At 36.8% G+C, this 27,900-nt stretch overlaps 1 protein-coding gene across 7 annotated transcripts in view; it reads left to right on the top strand.

Annotated features, from left to right (window-relative positions):
- Positions 1–27,900, top strand: part of COL19A1 (collagen type XIX alpha 1 chain) — a 189,124-nt gene that overhangs the window by 98,273 nt on the left and 62,951 nt on the right. For all 7 annotated transcript variants that reach the window (XM_064650213.1, XM_064650211.1, XM_064650212.1 and 4 more), the window contains 2 exons: positions 11,106–11,153; positions 24,661–24,714. In XM_064650213.1, the coding sequence (XP_064506283.1) occupies positions 11,106–11,153; positions 24,661–24,714 (102 nt within the window). The remainder of the gene's footprint in view (positions 1–11,105; positions 11,154–24,660; positions 24,715–27,900) is intronic.

The following is a 27,900-nucleotide window of genomic DNA, read 5'->3' as shown; positions in this document are numbered from 1 at the left end:
AGAATATTATGTTGTTTATTCTGTGTGAAAATAGTATAGGCTTGTTGAAATGAAAGAATTCCCTTGTTATTTTTAGTGGAAAACATTTTTCAGTAAAGCTTGCAAAAATTACTAATGCTTTTAAGATACAGTATCAGGCTGTATTCTGGCTACATAGCGCTATATAGATGGTGGAAGATGTTCTTAATTTTCTTGCAATGATCCTTGCCCCAAGCATGTATAAAGCCTGAAGAAAAGTGTCCCCAAAATTCTCCAGGGCAAGTTTTGCTTTGTAAAAGTAATAAATTCTGCTTGAATTCTAGTGGTTGTGTTCATGAAATGAAAGGAGAAGCCCTCCCATAAAGGATAGTCTATTTGGATAAAACCAATTCAGAATGGTGCAAAAGAGCACGGGAAAAATGAAAAAAAAAGAAATAGACAGAAGCTCCCAAATTCTCAGGCTGTAATTTCACAATATCAGTAGCTCTTCCAACATAACTCAGTGTTATGAACTACTTCTACACTATTCATATTACCCATGTAATCCTAAATAAACTTCATAAGGACTGTCATTCATAATGTAAATTATTATATATTGTCTTTTCACTCTTTTAATTTCCAAGACCATAGCAACTTCTCCATTAGATCTTACAAACATGGAAGGATATAACCAGAACCCCATATGATAATGATAAATTCTATTCTTAAGGCTTCAAAATTAAGTTGCCATGTTTTATGGTACTTGTTTTTTGGATGCTGAAATCTAAATATTCTGTGTCTTGATTTCCTGGGGATAAGTTAGTACTGTGTCCCAAGATCAGTGACTCTTTGCTGTAGTTCATGTCTTGGTAGAGGTAAACAGGTCCATTTATGTCCTTCAGCTCTTGAGTATACAGTCAAAAGGTGTGTTGGAAGAGTTAATATTGAAATAGTAGTAGTAAACTGCAATAGGATCGTTACTGCAGTGGATGGATTGGATAGGTTTTGTTTTAGATAGATTCTTGCAGGCCTTGAAGGGATCATTGAAATAGGAATAAGACATGTCTGAGGATAAGATAGGAAAAAGAACTGAGGATATCTATTTTGTGTGCGCTATAAGAGCATTTTTTATGTAAATTGTGGAAAAATTATGACATCCATTCTGATAGAAGCACTTGAATATGTTCCTCTTCTGAATGGGTTCATTGTGTTAAGCTGCAGTTGTGGACACTTATCTTTCCTAAGAATTGTACTTGGAGGTCAGTAGTACAATATCAAAAATCAAAAGCTGCTTTCAAATTGACTGAACTTACGCTTTCTGTGATTTGATGTGATTCACTTTCATAAAATGGACTATTAAAAAATTGCATTTCTTAGATTATAGAATGCTGTGCAAATGTTTTAGTTCAGTCAGTACAGGCACAGCAAGATGTCTCTGTGTTGGTATATTCACTGATGGTTGTCTTCACAGTTTTTAAAAGAAAATATTTAAATTTTCGGAAAGCAGAGGGATGTTAGTAACTGACATACTGAAATGTGGTTTTTGTGTAGCTGCTAACTGAGAGAAGAGATAAGGGTTTAGCAGTTTGAAGACAGATTACAACAGTGTGGGAATATGTGGCCCAGCAGGAAGGCTTTCTCTCCCTGCCACTGTAAATAGTCACGCGTTTCTGCTGGCAAGAGCTAAAAGAAGATGAATGACATGAATGATGGTGGCTAGGGGAAAATCTAGTCCTCAGAGTTGTTTTATTTGTGTGACTTCTGTGTGGCCATGACTCCTACAATATATAATCATGAATGGAAGATGTCATATCTCACTGTGAATAAGAAGTAGGTCAGATAATGTCAAGATCCATGAGTCACTTAATGAGAACGTATTATGTCAGGACCATTCATGCTGTTATACCCAAAATGTGGCATAAGTGTTTCAGTTAAAGCAAAGTTTTAAAATGTTCCATTCATTTGGGACTCAGGCATAGTGTCATAAATTTATCCTCTGCTTATAGTCGTATTTATTTTTTCCTAATTTGAAAATTATTTATTTTTATGCAAAAGATAAATAAATTATTGTGCTGAGGGGCAAGGAGGGAAGAGGAGTGAAAATTATGACACACTGTTAGAGCTAAGTCCAAAATGTGACTTTTGGGCAGGGAGAGAGGGAATATTAAAAGGGACTTGGTTTTGCTCCAACTGAGCCTGGCTCACCGATCTTCTGCCTCAGTTCAATTGCACAGTGAAACAGGTGGAAAATGATGGTGTTATACAGAGCTCTGCTGCCCTGTGCAGCTTTTCCGTTCCTAGAAATTTCCATAGAAATCATACATCAGTGGAATAAGCTGAGGAGATCTAGTATATTCTAGAATCAGTATAAACTAGACCATCAGCAGTGTTGTTCAGGGTCAGAACATTCTCCCCATACACAGACCTGTACCATGGTCCTGTCCTCAGCATAGGGAGTGTGAAGGTGGCAAAAGACTGAGACTGCTTCACTGCAGTCATTTCCAAACATGGTTCATGGTCCTTTGGTCTAGGGAGAGTTGTCTGTAGTTAATTTACAGGGGTATGTAACAGCAAATAGTAGAAACTCTTGTATTTTCATTTTTCTGTGCTATTGGTACCTGCAAAAGTCTAAAATATGTCAGTGACTCTGTGTCTAAAAGTGTTCAGGCATCCCTGATGAGTAGGAAATCCCCCACTACTCAGAACCATGAGAAGCATGGAAACATGAGAAAATATAGAAGAGAGTGAAGTTGCCAGTACTTGGAGGAAAAACCTGTATTTTTAAGTGTTCAGCTGACAGATATAGCCGTTATCGTATGAAATGAGGGATACTTTGAGGTAGTATGTATGGCAGAATTCATAAATACCCAACAGCTGTAACAACCTATTAGGTACATGAGGATATGCCAAACTGCAAAACAGAGGAAACAATACCATTGCTTTTTAAGTTGCAAAAATTATTTTATGAGTTTGAAATAGAAATTTCATAGCTCATAAAGTGCATTGATCTAAAAAAATAGTAGAGCTCTGGATCATCCTGTTTGATGTCCTTAACAGAAATTTCATACTGAAATTCTAACACATGCACACTTAACAAAATTTCTTACTTGCAACAATAGTAGAGATTTCAGAAAGAGATGGGATTAGAGTTGAATATGTTTCTGTACATTTCTTTAAGGCACATATGGAAGTCTTGTTAATATGATTTCATCAATCATGCATAAAGAATTAGAGAAAAGAAACAGCATTATAGCACAAAATATTCTAAGCTGTAAAAAAAAAATATATGAAAAAGTTTATAGGCTTTATGTAAAATCCTAATGAAATTAGTAATTTCAGTAGTTTTAATTATATTTGTTTGATTGAGGCATTTTTCGCACAAATGCATTTTATTGTAAATTTGACATATATATGTGCATATTTGAGCCCTTTTAGTAAAGCTGTAAAGTTTTCCTATGTTTCTATGGAGTCAGTTAACACTACACAAGTCCAGATATACATATTTATTTTGTCTCCTCATCTATGATGGTAGTTTCATGGGAGTAGTCCAAAGTCATGATTGGTTCTTTATGCAGCCTTTAATTTCTCTGCTATGTTCTGAATTTCTCTGTAAGTACTAGGTGTCTCTTTTCTTTAGTACTTTTCAGGTGTCTTATGAATAAATGCTGCAAATATATTTTGAATTTTTCTCCTTTATTATGTCCACTTTATGCAGCAATCTGTGGGGTTTTTTTTAAAGTTTAAGTTCCCTGATCAATTGTACTGTAGCTAAGGAACCTTCAGAGAAGAAACGGGAGGGATTTTACTGCTCTGTTGTGTGGCTTTGTCAAAATATGGGATTTAGTGGCAGAAGCTGGGGACTGTTTTCTGCAGGGTCACAGCTGGCTCTGCAGCTTGCCCTCTCCGGTATCCCCAGCTTAAGCCTGTGCGTGCCGTGTCAGAAGAGTGACAGGTGAGGGAAGGTAGCGTAGCCATCTCTTGTAAAATATATGATAACTATTCCTCTCGACACTCGATACGCTGCTTTTGGTTCCTGAGGAAAACGAGCGTCCATCCATACGTTCCTGCGGACCTATCCCTTTCAGGAGTTATAAAATAGTCATCCAGATGGCACCAAGTGTTTACTCAGAAGCTGAGGCTTAAGTCGGTCACAGACAGAAGTCCCCAAGACTTGCTTACTAAACAGATAGTTGGAATGTTGGCTCCTGGGTCTGGTTAAATGGAGCCAAAGGAAGCTGACACACTAGTGTGGCGTGTAGGCGGCTGTGGGAGGAAGTTGCAGATTCAGGTCCGGGCAAGCTTCACTTGTAACTTTTGGCTCTCCCCTTCGTAAAGAAATATCAGCAACAGATTACACAGCTTTTTCCTCAGTTATTCATGTGAAGCTAAAGAAGGAGACACACACCCTCCATTAGTAAGCAACTCAACAAATATTGCCCTCACTTTCTTTTCATGGAATGACATAAAGGAAAGCAATTCTACTTAATAAAGTATAGAGAGAAAATTACATTTTCATTCTAAATCTCTTTTTTCTTGCACATACTCTAAGAAAAAATCTGAATTTTATCTATTCGTGCTTTTTTAATTGAGGTATATTAATTTCATGACAATACTAAAGTGTTCAGTTGTTTTGCATAAAATATAGTGATCTTTAGCTCTCACAAATATGCTCTTCTTCAAAAGGCACTTTTTAAGTATGGGAGTAGATCCTATTAAGATTACCTCTATTAATATAGAAAATGTTTTAGCAGTTAAAGTCCAGTTTTTATCTTCTTTGTGCAGTAATACTGATACTGAAGGCAAAAGTGAAGATTGATATCTTAGCTTCATATAAAATTTGTTTTTCAAACATTCTCATTCTGCTAAATTGGCATGAATGCGCTTTATATGTCCTCCATTAGAAGAATGATTTGAGAATAGTCCCATATGCAGTAGACATCAATGTAATAAATCATTTCAAATTACTCTGCAGGATTTTAAATAATGCTTTTTTTACTCACAAATAAGCCTATGTTTATTAAAAGTACTATGTTCATGAAGTGTGAACTTCTGTGAAATTGCTCTTCCAATTTCCCTTTGAAATTATTGTCTCTCAAGAAACGTAGACTTCAAGTTAAGTTACCAGAGAGAGTTAAAGAAATAGCCAAACCCAAAGCATAATGAGATCAGTGAGGAACATATTTTCTGTTTGCTCCAGTAATAAATTATCATGAAAATGTGGCTGATCATGTATTCTGGCAGACTGAAATACTTCTGCTAAATGCTGTCTCCTTTCTCAAAGAAGTAAATGGGTTGGCCGCAGTTTTGAAAGAAAAATGGCCTGGTAGCAAAACAGAATGGTAACACTGAGACCAACATGGTGTACAGTGGATGTACTTCAGTAAGGATGTGAATAAGACAAAGTCATGTTCAGAAATGGTGAAGATAGAGGTAGTCTAATTTCCCTCATAAATGGCAATACAACAGGAGATTAGTTATCTTTCTGTGATTTTCCTGTGCCATTTTCCCCATATTTGTATATTCCCACATATTTGTAACAGTGAGGTGCGTCTGTGAGCTCTGTGTGTTACCATGTGATTGGCAATGGGTAGTCCTTTGGACAAGAAGAGGAAACGATCATAGTCATATCCCTCTTCCTCACCCTCCTGTTTGGGCTTCAAGGTAGGGCAGCAGGACAGCCAAAGCAAGTAAATTGCCTTGAAGATACCTGAGAAACCAACACTGTAGCCATGTTGACTGCAGGGAAGGTATTCATATTTCAGCTCCTTTGCTTGCTGAGTATGATAGTCTGTTTTTACCTGAGAGGAAGCCATTTATATCCCCTCAATATGGTACAAATAGGCCCAAGAGAAAAATACCCTCAAAATACGGTAGAAGGATCACAGTGACAGTCATGACCTGCACAACAGAACTTGTTCTCTGCAAACACCTCCTGATGAGTAGATGCATTTAAGACCTAATTGAAATGCATCTTGTTGCATGCTGTCTGGAATGCTGTGATGTTCTTGCATCAGTCTGTCCACAGCAGTACCATCCATCCCACAAGCAGTATTTGAGTGGCTGGAGAAGGCTCTTCAGGTTAGTCAGGATGCAGTTATTCACTGTGACCACAAGCTGTGCTTTGTCAGGAATCTGGGAATCTGTGATCACCTGTTGAATTGTGTAATTTTGTACTGCTCTGCTTGAGGAGCTTACAGAGGGATCATTGTATATATAATTCAACAGTATGATGACTTTTCCTTATCTAGACAAGGATTGTGCTTTAAAAAAACTAGGTCAAACCCCTGCAGTGGGAATTGCCCACCAGTTTGCTTTTAAAAGTGTTTTAATGTTGATGTTGTTTCAGCAGAGCTATACCTTTCTGTTTATCAACAAAATGTTTTCAGATTCCTTAGCCAAGTCATGTCTATTATAGGTAGGTGTTTTTGAAGTGGCAAGTTTTAGCATTGTAAAAGCTTGCATATTCTAATGGTTAAAAAATGACCTATTCTTGCATTAGCAGAAGGTGTTTCTGCAAACCTAATTTAGGCTATCTCTGTCTTTGCTTGACTTATCTCACTAAACTACATACACTTTCTCCCCATCTAGTAGCATTTATTTTGTAAAAATTGAGGTCTTATGTTTACTGGAATTCAGTGAGGAAAAACTGGATGAGAGTAGTTTGTGTATAGTACACACAAACCAATCTATAAGGGTCTACAAGGAAATAATTTTTGTGCTTTAATTAGACCTGCCTTGTTATTTTTAGCATTTGCATTATATTTAATTTGTTTTGAGAAGGAAACGTATTTCAGCTTGGAATGTATTTCAGGAACACTACCTACAAGTACATAAGGCAGCTATGTAGCCTTCTGCTTCAAAAACTATCAGCTGTGTTTTGAAGCAACTTTCAGAATACCAAAAATATACATTCTTGTGTAATGTTTTACTGTCTTGGTATCCACCATAAGCTTCCGTAATAAGTCATATGAATAACAACTTTAAGTAGCCTCACTCTTCTACTTCAGCGGGGATTTTTTTTTTAACTTTGTTTTATTTACTGAGAGGTCACAATAAAAACTTTGCTTTTTGAGAGTATGTGTTTAGGCAGTTACTCTGAGTAATTAAATTAATGAACCAGGTCTCCACCACATCTCTGCAGATGCTCGTCATGATCTATCATGTATTTACCAACATTTTTGTATCTGCAGAGTCACGTGACAGGATTTTAGCCCTTCTATAGTAAGCAGCTTCTGATAGCTACATGCTGGCCCATACATTTTAAGTTAATAGCTTCTGAAACTTAAAACAGCTTAACAGGCTGAACTGGTAGCTACTTCTACTGCCACTTCCTAACACGTTTTTCCTTTACTATCTCAAGTTAAATAATTCTTGTTGTCTTTTATCTCTTGATACTTGCAAAAAATATTAGCTGTTAAGTATTAAAATGTTAATTTCTACTGGTACTTCCACTGACAAGCAAGTTATTTTAAAAGCTCACTTATTCTACTGCAGCATTTTTTAAATCTGTTGTTTTTCCTGGATACCCTTAAGTAAAGCTTAGACTAAGCTTTGATGATATTTCGTTTAAATATCTGTCAGCACACACTTCATAGTGTGTTTGCTTTTTCTATTTTATATTCTAATCAGCACCTTTTCCCTTGTCAGCGCTTCCCTTTACGATTTACCTCTTATAGAGGAATTCACAAGTTTCTGCTCTCCTTATTCAAGATTTTGTACAACCCTCTTGTGCCTACCTGTGCATCATGCTTCATCTCTTTTCATAGCCATCCTTATTCACTGTGACAGAATTTCTAAGTTTCAGATGCCCTTAACCACATCCCCTGTTTACTGATTTTTTTTTCCCAAGCTACACGGTAGCGTTCAAGACATTTACACTTCATGTTCCTCAAGCTCTTTCAGGTATCTGACTCCGAGGGGCTTGCCTGGTCCATGACAGGAACAGGCTTTATAGACTGTGTTTGTTATTTTAGTTCACTTCTCTGTGGAGTAGGTAGAAGGCTACCACCTTCCAACCTCAAAGGTGGCCTTGCAGCGTCAGAAAAATCCTATACATATTAGGCCACCTCTAAGGATGCATCATATTTTCCTGCCAGTCTGATGTCACAGGAATAGGCTGTTTTTATATCTCACTTTGCCTTGTACTATTCCTAGATGTTCTTTTGCTCATCAGCATACCCATCCTCTGGGCAGTTCAAGAGTATCAGAGTGACACACAGTGAATCATTTCAATTACCTTTCATTACCTGAAGGGGGCCCATAGAAAAGATGGAGACAGACTTCTTAGTTGAACCTGTTACAATAGGTCAAGGCATAATGGTATTAAACTGAGGGAGGGTCAATTTAGATTAGTTATAATAATGAAGCTTTTTACAATGAAGCTGGTAAAAGATTGGAACAGGTTGCCCAGAGAGGCGGTAGATGCCCCATCCCTGGACACATTCAAGTCCAGGTTGGAGGGGCTCTGAGTAACCTGATCTAGTTTAAGGTGTCCATGCTCATTGCAGGAGGGTTAGACTAGACAACCTTTAAAAGGTCCCTTCCAACCAAAACCATTTTATGATTCTATGATTTTAATTGCTTTGGATGTTGTTTAACTGGGGAGATGATACATGTACAATAGATTCCCTTCTGACAAAAATGTTTTCAACACAATTTACAGCTGATCCTTGATCTCCAAACAAAGATCTCCAGAAGTTAAATAGGAATAAGACCTAAGAAATACTTTGATTTACCTTCCTACAAATACATATTTCTATTCATTGATAAGTTTTATAGGAGTTCAAGTTTTATTCATCCCTTCAGACAGAATTCTCTGTAGAAAAGGGTTCTTTTATATTTCTCCTGCAGGTTTCTTCTGCAGTTATTTTTCCAGGATACCTTTCAGTGAATGTTGAGCAGGGATAGCAGTGCTAGGTCATTACTCTGGCCAAGTTACTACAGTTTCACAGCTGCGTTAGTTAACATGCCCCATGTTGTTCTATCACTTTTTAAACCGAAGATCCCACTGAAGTTGATGTGAACTTTTACCTCTGTTTCAATATCAGGATATGGCTCCTTGTACAGGGGAGTCCTCCCTGCCTAGTTACCAATTGTACGCTGCTCTCCTCCCTTTCCTTGAAGATAAATCTCCTTATCTGGTTCCTTTTTCTAGACAATAATATTGTAGAGAGAAGAAAAAGAATAAAAGTAGTTCTTGGACAAAAATGTTGGCTATTAATTATCATTATTGTGCAGTTACATTCTTGTGTAATTCTTGTCCCCTTGGAGCCTTATTGTGCAGATATGTGAGGCTAAGTATTTCCTCCGCCATAAAACAGACATTGCAGGTTTTCGTCTCATTCCCCTGCGTAAGTTGTCACTAGAAATGAAAGATTAACAAAACAAAATTCCACCTCTTCCTGAATTCCCAGAATTTCTTTACAGAATTAGAATATTGCTAACATTTGGACAGACAGAATTCTCTGCAAGTTCTGCGTTAACCTGAGGAAAAACTAAAGAAGGTTTACAGAGGTCACATTGACATACTGCTTTATGGTTTTGTGCATGTGTAAGCTACATATTTTGCGCTGTAATGAACTTACCATGATTTATTTGTTGGACACAACATTGTCATGTATATTCTAGTTCCATAAACTTATGGTGAAAGATGAAAATGGTGTGCATCAACTTTGTAAAAGATCCTAAACCTTTTCCTGTTTACACTATAAAATGAAATAAAAGAAGAAATATCCTGTAGTGAAATACTCTCTGAGGTACATTTTTAGCTTCAGTGTTTGAAAGTGGAGAAAAGATAGGAATGGAAAAGCTCTTGAAGTGACTACTTTTATTTAAAATTGAAGTCAGACTTCATTCTAATCAACTTAAAACATTACTTGAAGATCTATGAGCTAGTAGCTTTGAAATGTCTGCTTACTCTCTCAAGTTTATCTTGGGAATTAGAGATCATAAATGAACTTTTCAAAATAATTTTTGGAAATCTGGGTTCCTTTTAAAATCATGATTCTCAGGGGGCCTAAGTTCACCCTTATTGGGGCAATAAATATGTGTAGTTGATTCTAAATTAGGAGTTTGAATCTGACTAAAAAATAATTCAAGCTGAAGCAATGCCCCAGTCCGAGTCCTTTAAATGGCTAAGAATTTAATATTTTAATATTTTGAACTCTTTTATAAACTAAAGGTAAGTTCTTTAATTTTATTACACCCTGTAACAATATGCAATATAGCATACGAGACTTTTTTTTTCATTATACAAAGTAGAATTGTTCCATACTCTTTGCTTGTTGCACTGAAACTGATTTCATGTTTCTTGTTACTATAATGGAAATTGAATTGCTTCCTCAAAGTAACATGTTCCATGATGACTCATAAAATAAAGTGGGAGTGGAAGGGAGAATGACTGCTTTGAGTTGTTCTGAGTTGTTATTTGAAGGCTTTATGATTACATTGTACATTAATCAGATATAAAATTAAAGCCCTAAAGTGTCAGAACTGGTCTGTGATTCCATCTGTGATTGAAAAAGGCAGATTCTTGCACTAAGTTCAGAGAGAAAGCTCACAGGTCAAGGGTATATTCAAAACACCCAGAGTTCCTGTGCCTGGTCAGAGGAGAGAGTGAGAAAAAAGTGGCACAGAAGTGTTTTGAAAAGCTGAGCCAGACACACAGAGGAAACAGCACAGGCCAGTTCTCACAATGCAGCAAACATAAGGTCTTCTGCTATATTTAGTTCCCTTTCCCTGCCTTCCCTTCCCCCTTCAGTGCCTATATTTGAATTTGAGTTGTAGAGTAAGTTGTCTTTCATTTAATATAATTTTTTTCTCCTTTTTTCATGTGGTATCCTAACTTAATAGAATATTCACTTTTCATATAATATTGTAGTTAAATATAAGTATGCTTAATTAGTGCTGACTTACCTTTTCTTTTCCAAAGCCTTTATATGGTGGAATGTGAGTCATAACTGTTGTTTGCATTTTTTCTTGAACCTTAACATAACATTGAAAGAATTGTTATGAATAACCAATTTTTATTATTAGAAATAAAGGCCTTGTCTTGACATCTGGCTCTTTGGACTAGTCTTACTTCTATAGAATAATAGAAGATGAAAATAACACTGAATGTTTTATTTGTCTAATGTTTGTATTTTCAGGGTTTGCTGGAGGGTCCCCAAGGTCCACCTGGCAAAGAAGGTCAAAGGGTGAGTAAACTCGGTGAACAACTGGTGAGTGTGCTGACTGACCTTGATGTGCAACTTCTGTCTAAGCACTAATAAAAAATGGTAAGGTAGCAGCTGAGTATGAAGCATGCTGAAAACAAACTGAGCTTTGACACTTGAGTTCTGTCCAGTTGAGGGAGATTTAACAATTTCAACCATCTAAAGTGTTTTAATGACTGGCAGCACAGATGTAGATATTGTATTTTGTGCAATGTGTTTCTGCTATAATTTTAAGTAAAATAATATTAAAACTTTTCAGTTTTCATTTTATTGCAGGGGTGAACCATACCTTACAACATCTAAGATATATGAAAATATGAATTTAGGGTCATTATCTAAAATATTAACAGAAACCAGTACTGTTGACCCAGGCCTTGTAGATGCCATTACACAAGTGTCAGAGCCTAAAACACATATACAAAAAAGGAGATACAAAAAAGAGTGGTGGGGGAGAGTGGGTAGATTATGAAAAATACATGAAATAAACCTTTGTTTTTTCAGAATTTTAATATAATGAAGTAACTGACTGACTGGTTTCTCCATGTTCTGTTTTTGTTTCCCCTGACTTATTGAATTTGGTAGTTCAGTAGAAAAGATAACAAATATTTATGATTGTGTTATCACAAGAAATAATTCAGTTTTATAAGTTTATAATCTAGTGTGTTCCTAAAAGTTTGGAAAGTTGTTAAGACTCAAATATTTCAATATTTTTGTAAATTAAGTTGTGCCCAGTTTATGGTTTTGAAGTTGGGTCTCAATGCTTCTTGTTTGATTTAGGCATCTTGCTTTTAATATCTGAGTTAAAATATCTGAAGTGAAAAGATTTATATTTCTCATCATTGATCTTAATAAACTACATTGAATTATTAAATGTTAGTTTAATGATTACAGTAATATAATTATACTAACAGGGAACTAGTTCTTGAACAAAATGAGCCCCAAAGCTATGTTTTATGTTGGTTTTTAAGTTGTAAAAATAGTACTAAATTTCATTTAAGTTGAACACAAAGATATGAAAGTTGAGTTTATTTAAGTTTCACACATAAGGATTAAGAACCCATTCAGAAAAAGTCAATGTAGTAAAGGAGATTTCAAAGTTATGCGATGAATATGTTGTTAAAACGTATTTACTAACATATGAACATGCTTATTAAGAATTTTAAAATTACCATGACTTACTGTTGTGCTGTTAAATATCCAAGATACTGTGAAAAGCTATAGATATCCAGTTTTAGCATATTAAAAGTTTTCTGTGGAGTACTGAATCTGCAGAAAGACACAGTTTATTAGTTCTCCTTTAGGAACAGTTGTAAATATGGCTGTGTTTTTAGAAACATTGCTCCTGTAATTTCTTACTTTTTTAATGCAAAAATTCAGAGTTAACACACTGTATCATATTTAATGGTGGATAAATGAATTTGAAAATACTTTTTTTATTTTATTCCATTTTGCAGTGGGAATTAGGGTGTTGATTCCTCATGGACATTTTCCTACTCACATATAAAATAGAACTGCTGTCTCACTCCAACATCTATGAAAACAGGAGCACTGATTGTTTTGTAATCTTGCCATGCACACAGCTGCCTTGAGCCAAACAATGGGAACAGCAAACTGTAGAGCCTCGGCATCTGTCTTTATCTTTCTACCAGTAAGATGCTCACAACAATATCCTTCATGGTGGCCACTCCTGCCTAAGCACTAACAACATTGTTTGCAGTCTTAATTCAACTCCCATGTGCTTTCACATTTGCAATACATTTAATTACACAATAACATACCATTTGTAACAAGATCTCTGCTCTGTTTAATGACAACCAGGACAGTGCACATCTAATGGCTATTAAATGTTCCTTTTTATTCAATTATAGATGTCATGTTCCTCTGTTCTACTTCCAGCAGATCCTCCAAATCTTTCACATTATGTGAAGTTATTGCTTTTGTCATGGGCTGTCTTCTGAAGATTAAGGCATATTATTGAGTGTGTAACTAGCTAATAATTTTTTCTTCAACATATTGTTCAGACCTAAAAGTGATATTGTGTCCATTTTGCAGAGTTGAACTGTAACATATTAGTGACAACTAAAGTCACTTCAAAAACACCTAAATGTATCTATTCAATTTGGATGCCACACTTTGAGAACATGAATTTTTTTTAAAAACTTTCCATGTATACTGTACTTGTTATTTCAAAATTTTAATTTCCACTTACATCGTGAGCACTTCTAAGTGCTCAACTCCTTTAAAAACTGGCCTTAGATTAATAAGGAGCTGAGAGGAGAATCATTAAGTGTGTAACTTACAGACCTCTCAATACACATTGAAGCAAGATAAAAGGAACTGAGGAGAATTAACTGTTGATGGTGATATTGAAGAAACATGCAGAAGACTCATGTTAGAGCTAGTCACTTAGGTAAGTGACAATACAAAATGAGATAGAAAGGCCAAAGTACCCACTTTCATTCATATCTGTTAGCCAATGTTGTGTTTTCCTGTGGGCCCAAGTAGTCCTCAAACATTTCCTGTTCTTACAAAAGGCCGGCATTTCCTCTCGCTCTACCATTAGTGACTTTGTACAGTTTTTTAGTTTTTTTATCTTTAGTGAAGTGTTTTATCTTAGACGTGAGACCTTGCTCAGTAAGAGCTTTAGGTTTTAGTTTTGGTCACTGAAAGAAGTGAGCCAGCAGAAACAGCTACTCATTCCCTTTTCCTCATTCCTTTATAAGAAACATTAGACCATTCTGTGGGCAGGCACTACGTTCATCTGTAATTTTTCAGCATCCAGCATGTTGGCTTCAGGCATGTTACTGCTGCAGCAACTTGATACTATTACACAAGTGCTCAGAATGGCATCAGGAGTTACAGAAGGTAACTTGACGTTACTCAGAAAAGTCCCTAGTCGATATTACTGACCTACAAATAATAGAAAGATTGGGTGCTAAGCTAACATTGCGTGGAATTTAAACCACAGTGGACAACTACGCCATCTTCCTGTCTCTGTGTTATGCAGAACTTCATTATTTTTCTCAGTATGCTTGCACTTTTTAGTTATGTATATCTTTCACAGAAGTACAGTTTCCTGTTGAAAGACAAGAGATTTCACAAATGTCCCTGATTTCCTTCTTCCAGTGTTTCTTGTCAATCACGTATTTCAAAATATATATTTTATTTTACACTTTGGCATGTAGATAATCCTCCAATGGCCTTCAACAACTCTTTTATTTACGTCTGTTTTATATTAAAGAGGTATTTAGAGTTTTTTTCTCTATAATCAAATCACCATTCCATTAATTTCTGAAAAAAATTCAACTAAGGTCCATCAGCTCCCCATGTAAAGAATTTTCTGAAGTCTTCAAATAATTTTGTCATGTTCTGCTTTCTTAAAAATTTCTACTACCTATAATTTACAGAATGGATGGAGTTTTCCAGATTCTGCCTTTACTGTGTTAAACGCAGTGAAGTCAAATGCAGTGAAATTTATATTTCCAAAATAAAATTCAAAATGTTTTGAAAATTAATGCTTAATTTCAGTTGGATATCTTTGTAGCATGAATTTTTCCCTGAACTTTATGCATTTTTATAAATACTATTTTTTAGTATTTATAAAAATATTATTTTATAAATACTATTTGTTAGGCAGCTATACTGTGAAATCTAGAAAGGGACATTTTTCATCCTCAGTTAGCCTGTAGAAGACCCAGGCCCAGCATGCAGCTAAAATACACAGCAGTTTGTACCAGAGTTTTGGCTTTTTTAAGGTTGTCTTGATAACTTGAGATTCTGGGCACTTTTTCTGAGATTTGGGAAACTTATGAGGATACTGAGGATACCTGTTGTTTCCAGGTAAGGGTAACTATCAGCTTCTAACAAACTCCATCAGCTGTCCCTGACCAGCAGGTGCCTGCAGCCTTTTTTCCAGCTGACCCCTGAGTAGGGACAGTCAAGCACCCTTTTATCCCAGGCCAGGACAAGGACTATGTAGTAGCAGTTTGTGCAGCAATAGCAGAAGTAACCAGTAGATGTACAGCAGGTTGCACAGCAGGTCATGGAGAAGGTCACAAGGCACAGGACCAAGTGCTACTGAAGTAGTGCTGACAGCTCTTTGCTTTCAGACTTTTGTACCCAGGCAGATTCAAATGGAGGACACAGCTCTGTAAGTCTATGGGGCCTCACACATTGCATCCACAAGTGCAGAGGGACCTGTCTGATGTCATTGCAAGGCCTCTCGATTATTTTGAGTGGTCATGGTGACTGGCAGAGGTTCCTGAAGACTGGAAGAGAGCAAATATCACTTATGTCTTCACAAAGAAAGGTCCAGGGAACTAAAGGCCAATAGCCTTCACCTCAGTCCCTGGGAATGTGAGAGATGAAATCCTCCTGGAAACCATTTCCACACACATGAAGGACAAGAAAGTGATTGGGATAGTCTGCATGGATTTATGAAAGAGAAATTATGCTTGACCAAATGCCTCACTTTCTATTATGATTTGACTAGCTTGGTGGACGAGAGCTGAGCACTGGATGTTGTTGACCTCAGGTTTAGCAAAGCCTTTGACATTGTCTCCCATAATTTCATCTTGTCAACTTAACAGACAAACTGACAAAGTACAGGTTAGATGGGTGGATGGTGAAGTGGATTGAAAACCAGTTCAAAAACTAGGTCCAGAGATTTATCATCAGTGGCACAAAGTCCAGTGGGAGATGCATCACTAGTGACTACTACCCCAGGGCTACTACTAGAGCCAGTACTGTTCAACATCCTCATTAACAGCATGGACAATAAGGCAGAATGTAGCAGAGAACTGGGGTAAGGGAACTCACATGAAGTTCAACAAGGGGAAATGCAAAATCCTGCATCTAGGGAGGGATAACCCCAGATATCAGTATACACTGGAAACAAACTCTCTGGGAAAAAATTTTGTGGAGAAGAACCTTCTGGACAATAAGCAGACCATAAGCCAGCAGTGCATCCTCATGGCAAAAAAAAAAAAAAAAAAAAAAAAAAAGGAAGCCCAGAATATCCTGGGCTGCATTCAAAAGAGTATTGCCAGCAGGTGTGGGGAGGTATCTGTCCCATTTGCTCAGCACTGGTGAGACCATGTTAAGAAAGATGTAGACATACTAAAGTGGGTCTAGCACAGGGCCACAAAGCACATTAAAGGAACTGGAGCAACTTTCGTAGGCTAGATAAACTTTCATTGGCTTGGAGAGCTGGGGCTCTTCAGACTGAGAGGGCTCAGGGGAATCTTATCAGTGTATATAAATACCTGATGGGAGGGGACAAAGAAGAGTGAGACAGATTCTCCTCTATAATAGCCAGTGACGGGACAAGAAGCAATAGGTACAAATTAAAAACCAAAAAATTGCATCTAAACACAAGAAAGCACTTTCTTATTGTGAAAGTGGTCAAATACTGATACAGGTTGCCCAGAGAGGTTGTGGAGTGTCCACCTGTGGAGATATTCAAAACTTAAATAGATACAGTTCTGAACAACGGATCCTGCTTGAGAAGAGGGATTATACTAAATGTTCTCAAGAGTTCCCTCCAACGCAAACAATTCTGTGACTTGTAATTAATTAGCTCTAGCTTATTCTCAGCATAGCTGCCAACAACTTCTTTATGGATTAGTAGGATTTTTTAAAAATATTTTGTATGTATTTAAACAAACTGATTCTCTATCTTGGTGGTTTCCCTGGTTCCAGTGATTAATTGAGTTCAAGCATTTACAAATCTTTCTGTGATATCACAGCCTGTGATATTCTTGATCCTCTATTCACTGGGATGTTGCAGGTGTCTTGAAGTAAATATTTTTGAAAGAACTTCCTTATTTCCAATTGTTTTGTTTATAATACCAAATACTTCACTTAAGAGGAAGTTATTTTAGCATTATCTTCATAATAGATTAAATACCTCATAAAACTGAGAATCCGTTGTAATATCTAGTGTTTCAGCACTGATTTCACTAAAATTACAAATTTGGAGAGATCTCATGGAATTACAGTACTTGTTTTATGCTAATAAAGTTTATTCTTTGAGATTACAATTTTTTCTAATCAAGCATGAATAAAATTATTATGACATAGCGGAAAATCTTCCTAAATAAATAAATGGATGGGGAGCTGTTAGATTTTCTTAACATAATTATTTAGAGTGACATCAAAATTAATTTAAATTCAGATTACATTTATCTGCTTTATAGAACTTAAATATTTCTTTGACATAATTTGTTTTCTAGTTCAGTGAGTAAATGTTGTACTTAACCAATTGTAAAACAAGCTTTACAGAGCAATGATAATTACTGCACAGTAGGTCAGGCTCCTGGCACACTGCAAACAATTTTCTTCACAGCTAAAGCTCTAGAGTTTTGGAATCTCTTTTTAGTCCTTCTTGACTTTGATGTAAGTTGTTTTTAAGTATGCAAAGCTCTAATCTAATTTTATCTTTAAGTTGGAGTGCTGTATGTTCCTTCACTCTGATATTTTATAGTCCAAAAATGCTGAATGTAAAACAGGGAAATAATTTTCAGTTTTTCTACCAGAATATCTCTAGCTTAAAGTACAAAACTAGTAAAATAGGATACAGAAAAAAAAAAAAAAAAAAGAAAAAAAATCCCACTTTGGCGTTTAAAAATTATGAAACCATTGTAATTTAGAATGCTAAAGACAGCTTTATCAATTAGAAGAGTTCTATTTTTAATTTAATTGCCTTGTTAAATTCCATTGAAGAAATTAAAATCTAACTTTTAATGGAATAGCAGTAATTAATTAACTTTTAAGAACTCATTTAGAGTTTTCAGACTCTCTTCCAAATACTCTATTATTAATATTTCTTTTATTCTTTCAGCAAAAGGAATAAAAACATGAGAGAATAAGAAATTTTTTTCTCAAAAGTAAAAATTAAGGTATAAACTATCTAAATGTAGTTGAAAACTATTTCTGCAAATGATTTTGGATTTAAATTGGACATCGGTGGATACATTTGAAAAATTTTTTGTAGTGATTTTTTGTAGTGATTTGTTGGCAAAATAGGTTGTGACATTTGACATCTCAGCACTGCTAGGCTTATTTGAGGACTTTCTTTTTATGTTTGTTAAATGCATTTGAATTTTATGTAGTGTGGCTAGGCTTTCCCTTTTAGCATTTTATTAATACCACAATAGAGAAATTAAAGATATTGGAAATCATTCCTAAAATTGAAAACCCAAGATTGAGCACAAGAATGCTTCTGCATTAGTGAGGAGCTCCCTACTGACTTTTCTTTGAAAACAGAGCATTAGGGTCTGTGTGCTCTCTGTATTCTTCTGTGAGCTGTGTGTCTGTGAAAGGCTTTAGTGGGACATGAGGGACAGACTTGCACTTGTTTTCTGCAAATGCCTTAATTTCTTACCTTCTGGCCTTATTTCCTGTGAGTTTATTCAGGTTTAACATTTAATACAGAGGTTAATTTGTAATACGCTGGATACCATAATACATCCTAGAGGCCAAAGTTAATAGGATTGAAGAAGGAATTGTACACTGAAGTCCTAACGCTGTATTATTGAAGTTAAAAAGGTTTTATTATCTGTGACATAGATTTCCAATTTAGGAAAGAGAGTATCCAAACTACAAGATTTCTAAGGATAAAAAAGCCTCCCATAGTTATGCAGTTGTGCCACTACCAGCATTAATGACAAAATTCTTATTTATCTGCAGCTGTGCAGTCAGGTGGTTAAATGTCAAAGTCCTCTTGAAAAATTACCAATTTTTTTGCTAAATGTGTAGATACAAATAATGACTCAGTATTCAGGCTGTGCATTTGTTGTAGATTTGTAATTTTCAGTTTCTGATCTGTCATAGTTGATTGGGATTCTGGAGAACATTCTTCTATCCTACAACTGGTCATTAGATGTGCACAGCAAAGCAACTGGGTTTGATGGGTGATTGATCTGATTTTTGTGATTAATTCTAATCTTCTGGTTCCTATTTGCTCTTGAGCTGACTTTCTTACTGATACTGCCATATGACATCTGCCTTCATTCTCCTAAAATGGCAGTCTTCCAAGGTTTTTACAATAAAACAAAGCAGGGCACTGTCGCTGGCTCTGGTCTGGGCTGGGTTTTCCCTGGGTTAGAGTTGGTTGCAGCTTTGCAAGCTTCAGGTGAACTGCCAGGCACGCTGGATTCCAAACAGAGGGGGAAAGCTGTGAAGCTTAGAGGACTGAGACGAAGGAAAGCCTCTTTGCTGTACTCTGAATTAGTGTGGACACTAGGAGTTGTCTGGCTGCTTAGTGGCAACTTTGGGCATCTGGAGTAACAGCCTTTCAGCTGCCCAGAGCCCCACTCACATAGCTGTGTTTAGGCAGCCAAGGCACTGGTGGGGCATCTGTGGGTTGGGCATTTGAAATGGAGGTCTTTACTTTCCACCTGCCTCCTGTTTTGATTCTGTCTGTTCCTTTGTCAGTCTGGTTTTGAGGATTATCCAAGAGAATCTTAGTTTACCCTGGCAAATGAACTACATAAGCCTCATTAATCTTGCATAACAACTGTAGTAGATAAGACTTTAAAGCCCAGATTTCTACATTCCCTAGAACTAGTTCCTATTTTGAAATGTGATGTGTTTCAAGAACCATTAATTAGCAGTTTTCCTTGAAAATGCACACGGGCTTATTCTAAGAACTTCTGCCTTCATATTCAAGTATGGGTGTTCTTTAAATTATTAATTCCATAAATAATGTCGGTATTCCTACATAACTCTACTCGATTTTATTCTTAAATAATCCATACCTTTTTTTAAACACTAGGATTAGATATTTTACTCTTCTAAAGTTAGATATATGCAAATAGATGGATGCAATATGATACAGCAGGGGGTTACAAAATAGGCTTTGAATTCTTGCACTGTACATTGGACCTGCAGCAATTCCCAGGGCCAGCAGTCCGAATCAGAGCACAAGCCCATGGAAGGATGGACAGATCTCCTCTTCTGAACAGCTTTTCTTCTTATATAAAGCAAAGCTCATCAAGTAATTTCAATTCATAGAAGGGGCAAAGGAAGAGAGAAATAAAGAATGCAGCTGACCATGGGCTTCAGCTGGGCACTCAGCTGGGTTTCCTGAAGCACAAAATTTCTCATTTATTTTATTTGTAGTATTTTGTCTTTGTTTGCCCCTAACCAAGCAGTTGTTATTTGCATGATTTGTGTGTGTATCTTAGCTGAAGTCTGTCCCGTGGAAAAGAGGAAAGTAGCCAACTGTCCAAATTAGTTGGGAGCAGGCTCTTGATGAGTCAAGGGGATAGGATACAATATCAGTAACATGTAGAAAACTTCCTATCACATTAATTGCCATCAAAAAATACATGCAACACAAGGGAAATAACCAGCAACTGTTTAGGTCTTCTTCAGATATGCTCAGTAGCATTAGATAACTTTGACACTACGTATCCTTTTTAAGTTAGTGTAGGTGGTATTACATTTTTTATTTAGTTAAAGGAAGAATGTGATGCCTAGGGCTTTTACTTATATTTTGAGTGGGTTTACAACCTCAGTATTTGCTCAGTGAACTCAACTAAATAAAGGTAAAGGGCCTCTTGTGCTGGCTATCAGCCCTATGCACAGCCCTATGCACAGTAAGTACGGCTGTTATGGGGCTGCCAAGACCTGCTGCCGAGCAGGAGATGGGAACTGTGGCTCTCTGCTAAGCCTGCTCTACAAACTGGAGAGGACACTGAGATGTTTTTCACTTCTTTCTTGCCAGAAGGATGACTCAAAATCAAATTGTAAATATTTAGTCACAGCCTGGCTCATGGCCTGCTCAAGGCAAGATCATATTTGGCTTGTCAAAAACATTCTTCTAATTGTTTTAATTATCCTGAACAAAAATATAAACTGATTTTCTCTACTTACACTGTTACCGTAGCATAAATTTTATCTATTCCATGCTGATGCTGAGAAGTCATAGAGAAGGAATGCTGACAAGTAGGTAGAGCTTTGTGTATTCCTAACACTAAAGTCTCTGTATCTATCTGAAAGGCATTGATGGAAGGTAGTGGCTTGTTACCCATTTCCGTGTTAAAATTAAAATATCAGTTTATAAAGGTGCTTGGAGAAAAAAAAAAAAGGACTTCTATTACTCTAGAAAAAGCTTATGCTTCATACTGATCCCTGTGGTTGCTTTACATGGAACATAGCATAATGACTAATAATGATTAGATAAAAGGTTGGGCAAGTGTTTCTTCTGTGTTTCATTGGGTAGGTGTTCTACTAATTAAAAAATGACAGTGAAAAATAACTACCCACAATTTCTTTTTTTTTTATATCTGATTTTTCAGAAAGTTCACCGAGTTTTGTCTTTGCTATGTCATAAATCAAATTTTAGCTCATCTTGTAAACAGAGATAAAATTGCCTTCCCAACATATTCCATGTTTTCCTGTGTAATTAACACCTCGTTCACAGTTGTGTCTGCCAGTCAAAGCCCTGTCTTCTTCTTCCTGACACTTCCTTGATACTTTGTTTAGACTGCTGAGATTTTAAGTGTCATCCTCAGGATACTTTAAAGAAGTCCAAACAGGAAAAGGAAGGTGCTTCAAGAAGTCAACACTGTAGATCATTATAACTCAGAGGGACTATTTTAAAAGTAAGGAGCAATTTATCTTTGTTTATTCCTTACATTGTTCCTCTCAATCTGTTTTTCATACTTTCTAAGGGAAGTTTAGTGAGTTTTTTTAAAGAAAGTCAGGGAATATTAGTTTCCAAATGTATTTCTGTAGTAGATATCAGTCCAAAAGTACAGATCTAGCTAAATACAGCCCCCTTTCCTTGTGCATGTGTGTCTTTCCTGGCACTGTGCCTTCTGTCAGGCCAGACGAGGTCTTCAGTCGCTCAGTGAACTGCATCAGTCAACTGACCAAAGTCAAAGACTACTCCACTTTTTTTGTAGGCCATCCTTAGCCCAGATGAGTTTCCATCTCTGGCTTTTCCCAGGGCTGTATAGACTGTGTTAGCAGCACAGCAGAGGACATGCTGGGGGTGCGTAATAAGGGCAGTATAGCCATAATCCTATATGGCTATATAGTTTACGCACCTACTACTGTATTTTGGTTCTAAAAATTTATCCTGAGCTGCCCCAGTTAAACTCCTGCATGTGCAAGTACTGGTGAGATTAAACAGCTCAGCACATAATGTATGTCTCAGCTAGTTAAGACCCAGGAATTTGGCACTCCAAATATGCTGAGGTATTTTTTTTTTTCACGCTGCCCTTAAAACACACTGACTGATGGAGGACCTTTATAAAACCGTGGTGGTAGTGTACATGCTATGTGGCACAATTTGTTCATTCTTCAACTTGAAGGGCTTCAAATTCCTACCTCTCTCAGGAGAGTCCTTGGCTTCTAGGCAGGAGGTTACCCTGGTGACCTGCAGGTGTGAGGAAGACAGGGTTTTCTGATGGGGGGAGAGCCATAACCCCCCCTTGTGCAAGACCCAGAAGGATCACTCTGCATGCAGTCACAGTGTGACACAAAATAGACCTTTATTAAACATGGATGCCGGCTTATAAAGGGAGAGCAGGGACCCTTCTGGAAAGAAGGGTGGAGATTGGGAGGAGTATTAAAGGAGTGGCCAGTCGCAACAACAAGGGGTGGAACTGTTTAAACATGAACAAAGGGAAAACTGTCTCTGGGGAGAACTGCTGAAGCAGGGTAGAACGAATAAGGAAAGGGCTTACATTGAACAAATAGGAGAAAGGGTAACAGGGGTACAGTGAAGGGAATTGTACACCTTATAATAAGGCATATTATACTAACAATAAAACAATTGCACAACTGAGTAAAGACACTGGGGAACAGACACTCTCGTAGTCATGATAGTCACATTCAGCGCATTACAGCGTAAGTACACTCCGATATATTTTCATCCTCTTCTTCTATCTCTCTTCACTAAGTTTCCTCCACCACTCATAGGATTCTCTTGGGGCACCTTCAACAGTTTTCCACTCTTACTGTCATCATCTTGTTCCCCTTAGCATCAAGATTAATGAAAGGCAGAGCATGAGAGTGGTTTCTTACAGATCAGGGATCTCACCTGCAAAAAGTGAAACTGGATTTTACTTTCTGTTCCTGAGATTACTTCTGCAGTTTGTGCGAGATCATGATTTAATAAAATACAGAAGCAGGCTTAGAAATAGGGACCACAGCTTACAGAAATACCCCTATGTGTAAATTGTGAACTGTCAGCAAGCATTTTAATTTTTTCACTTTTTAAGCCAAGTTTTCACCAGAACAACCCCCTAGAGCTTTACATTAATTTACACTTGCCATATACAAGGGAAAAATTTAGTCTTAATGGATATAATGCTTCTTTCTTTTCTTAGCCATCACACCTAGATATTAGTTATTCTCACCTGTTGCTACTAAAAATGTGCATCAGATTTCGGCTTGGCAATAAAGATGTAAATTCCTGTAAATTACTTCCATTTTTATGTTGATCTTCCTAAAAAAAAGCACATGTGAAAACAGCAGTTGTTCAAGTAAGCTCTGTACTAAAAAATTATAGTAGTTACATATGCATGTTTTTTTTAGAATCTTAGTGGAAAGTCTCCCTTAAGTAGACTTTTATGAACCTTACGTTTTAGTGCAAATGATTTGCATGTGCATTATATATACACAGATGGTAGTAATTGCACGAAGAAGGTGAATTGTTTTTGCAAATAAATCTCTGACTTGTGTGCTTGTTATCACATCCCAGGGAAGAAGGATATGGGTGTTTCTTAATTAGGTTATATTGTGTGAGGGAACACGATTCAGGATGGAACAGTTCCGGGCGTGGAGAGAAGCGTGCAGCGATTGGCAGGACTTTGTCGTGTGGACTTTGCTGTTACTATGTGGTTTCATTGTATTCACACTGCACAGTGCACAGCCTGGACAAACCCAGGCTTGCCATGAGTTTGCCCCCACTCCTCCCCCTTTTGCCGGTGTCCCTATGCTGGTTTGTCCCTCTGCTTGTTGGTCTCATGCTCCGCGCTATGTTCTGGCCCGTTCCGCTCCCAAGCGGATAAAAAGAGAGTGGGCATGCCTGAATAGAGAACTCTGCTTGCATCCTTCCTCGTGTCCTATCCCCTCTTCGGACCGCGACAATATTGCACATATGTACTTACTGTGCAAGTCAGACTGCTGGAGCACAGTGTAACATTCCTAGCTCTGGTATATTCAGACAAAATATAATTTCTTTACACCTCATCAGGGTGCTTTGTTAATATCCTTGTCAATGTGTACTCGTATTTGAGACAAAGTTTTAAAATGTGACAGTAGATGTTACAGGGATGCAAATAGTTTGTCATAACTATTAAAAGCGATCCTAGAAGCAGTGACTGATACAGAGTATTCATTTTGGATGGGTTTTGATTTTTATGGTTTTTTCATAGTAAGCAAGGCAATAAATGTTTTCTTAACATTCTTCTTCCGGATCAGTCCCTAGCCACAATATTTATAAATGTCTGTTCTAATTTTTTATTTCTAGGGAAGACGAGGCAAACCAGGTCTCCCAGGAAAACCGGGGCCACCAGGACCTCCTGTGAGTAACTAGTGAGAGGAATGGGAAATTTTCACTCTGTCCTCAGACTTTGTTAGCATTTTTGTAGCAGGTTCCTGAATATAACTATAATTGAAAATAATTGATCTATGTGTACTCTGCTCTATCTATCAAACAGCTACTATTGCTAGCCTTTTGATACAGCAAGTATAAAAGGACTGGGTCCACAAATATGAGGGACTACCCAGGAGGAAAAAGAACAAGATGCAAACTTCAGCAGGGGAAGCAGAAATTGACATTTCAAAGAAAGACTGGCCATATATGCTAAATATGAATACTGTGCATTCATTTTCTTAGCAAAATGTGTGATGCTCTGTAGAAGAAGGGATAATTTCTGTCTCAGAGGGGTAATTTGAAAGATGAAGGACTGTGTGAAGCATGTGCCAATTGTCTGAATGGTGGGGAGGATTATACCCAGCGCTGGAATGAGCACTCAGCTGTAGTTCAAATGAGTTGACTGAAGAATTAAAAAGATTAGGAAATACATGGCTCTATTAAAGGATTTGCAATATGAAGAACTTAAAGGTTTAGCTCAGATCTAAGAGGTTTGGGATTTTATTTTTCTCCTTTACTTTTTTTTAAAGATAAATGATTTAAAATTCAAGTCGTGCGTGGATGTATACTAGTCTTCAATAAATGCAGCTTTCCTTGGCTAGAGGAAGATTTGGTCATCTTAATAAAATTCCCTGTATATTGTATTGTAAAAATGCTGTTGTACACAAATACGAAACAGCTGTTCATGGATTAAACTTCTGCTGCTTTACATTCTTAATACAAACCAAAGATTTCATAATTCCTTCTTCTACTTACCTAAAATAGGTAAAGGCTAGTAGTTTATGCATCTGAACATTTGATTCATACACTTCAACCTCATCTTATTTCTAGAGAAGAGAATAATGCACTGCTGTGTGAGACGCAATGACTAAAATAAAATAGGTTTCATCCAGCCTCATCTAAAACAAAAAGTGCATACATTTTATAAATACTCTTTCCTTGCAAAATGTGTTCAGAATGAGGAGTTGATGATGAAATTCATTTATCCTGCATAAAACTACGTAGATAAAAATTAGTCTCTTGCACAGTTTGGACTTAATGCTGAAATGTTCCTGCGGACTGCAGGAGGCCAAACAGGAGAAAAGGAGTGATGCAGAATCTTTCTTAATACAAATGCCAAAAATAACCTTTAAAGGATAAAAAAGCAAACCATAGCAGAGGTCAATGTTAGACCTAATCTACTTAGCTTTTCATGAGCTGGTGAAAAAGTTTTTCTCCATTACAGATTTCTGCCATCATAGATTTGCTGGCAGGTCAGGCTTGTGAAGATCTATGATCCTTGACAGATATATTAGGAATCTTGAGTGTAAGCTAAATGGCGCTTCTATAACTGAGATACATTTCAGATTTTCTTACAGCAAATAGGAAACTCAACTTTGTCAGCATGGCAACATCCATACAAGGAACTCCATATGAGTACTGTAGCCTAATACTATGCACCAGAAAATCATTCCTCGAGCAGTCATGGCCTAAATATTGGTTAAAAGTACTTGTTTCTGGTATAACTATCTTGATGCACTCCTTGCTTTGGGTACACCTATATCATCATCTTGTGTTCTTCTTCCAAGACTGAGAATACAGAGAATAGAAAAGGCATACTCTAAAAGCAGGAATGCCCACTAATGTGCATTGGCAGTATTGCCATGTTTGAAGTGCCACAGCTTGTACATACCGAAAAAACCTTCAACACAATCCATCATTCCCCCTCTCTTCTTGAAGGCTCAAACCATATTCAATTGTGCTATATTGTGCTTCCCTTTACCCCTTTTCTACTAATAGTAAACAACTTCTTTATGCACATGGATGTGCCTTTACTTTGGCCTTTCCAAAGCGCAACAGAACTGTCATACCTGCAGGATGCTGGTTGTCATAAGTTTGGCATACAGAGGATACAAAATGGTTAACAGATTGACTGAACGTGAAAATTAGACTCTCCAGGATAAACAAGTTTGGGGTTTGGTTGATGCTTCAAAAGCATATGAAATTTGTATTTGAGAAAAAGGAGATTCGGCCATTAATTATCAGGGTAGCTAAAGCATACACGGTGTGCTTGAAATTAATAAATTTACCTAATTTATTTATCAGTTTATGCCATGATGTTAAATATTTAATTTAGATATTAAAACATCCAGGTGCTTAGTAATGACCAAAAAAAAAAAAAAAAAAAAGAAAACCAAAACCTGTGAGAAGGAAAGTCCTGCCTCTTTCAGGAAGAAGTTGGCGGACAGGATACAATACTCAGGGGATCTATTTTAAAGGACAGTCCTAATAACAGTGTGTGCAGATAGGGATTTGTGTGGAAAAGATTGGTAGTAAAATTAAAGAAAACTGAAAGTTACAAAAATTGCAGTCAGCATACATGCTGTGCTTTCACATGACAGCGTTATAAGGACACATTCTAACAGTCAAAAATCTACTTGTCGCATGGCAGAATTGAAGACTTTTCTAACCTTTTCTAAGTATCTCATCTTTTTTCTTTTTTTTTTCCTAACCTAATTGCTGGGGATTTTTTTTTTTTTCAGTAAAATTGGTGCTTGTAGTGAATTTCTAGTCCCTTAACATCATCTGCACATCTTTGGTTAAAAACCTGTGTTGGTGTCAGAAATGTAGATTGATTGGCAACTGGTAATTAAACTACTCAGTTAAAATGGGACTTCCTATGCAATTTCTTCCAGGTATCCTTTCTTTTGTGTCATTTTCCCCTTATCCTTTCTTTTATGTATTTTTTTCCCCTTTGGAGCAAATCCTGTGCTCACAAAAGCCAAGGAGTCAATGAGGAGTTTTATTGATCAGTTATAAAAATATTTTTGTAAACCTACCCAGGTCTGTTCCCCTTTTGAGTATTTGTTTAAAGTCTATTAAATATTATAGACTTTTAAAGTGTTCTTTTATTCCCCTTCCTTTTCAGAATTCCTGGTATGCATCCTTGCTGTCTGATGTACTGTTCTGTTATTTCGGTACAGGAGAGCTGAGATGTGTGCTCACATAACTCTCACTCCAGCAGGTAGCAATTTGTGCTGAAGTCAGAAATCCAGACGGTTTAAGTTAAGCAGCAGCTCCCTCTAGTGCTTTTTGGCCCTTTCTCCACTTTGAAAGAGCCTGGATAGCAGTTTA

The sequence above is a fragment of the Pseudopipra pipra genome, chromosome 3 (assembly GCF_036250125.1).
Source record: "Pseudopipra pipra isolate bDixPip1 chromosome 3, bDixPip1.hap1, whole genome shotgun sequence".
Taxonomy (NCBI): Eukaryota; Metazoa; Chordata; class Aves; order Passeriformes; family Pipridae; genus Pseudopipra; species Pseudopipra pipra.
The sequence above is the reverse complement of the archived record's forward strand: the minus strand, read 5'-3'. Positions and strand labels throughout refer to the sequence as shown.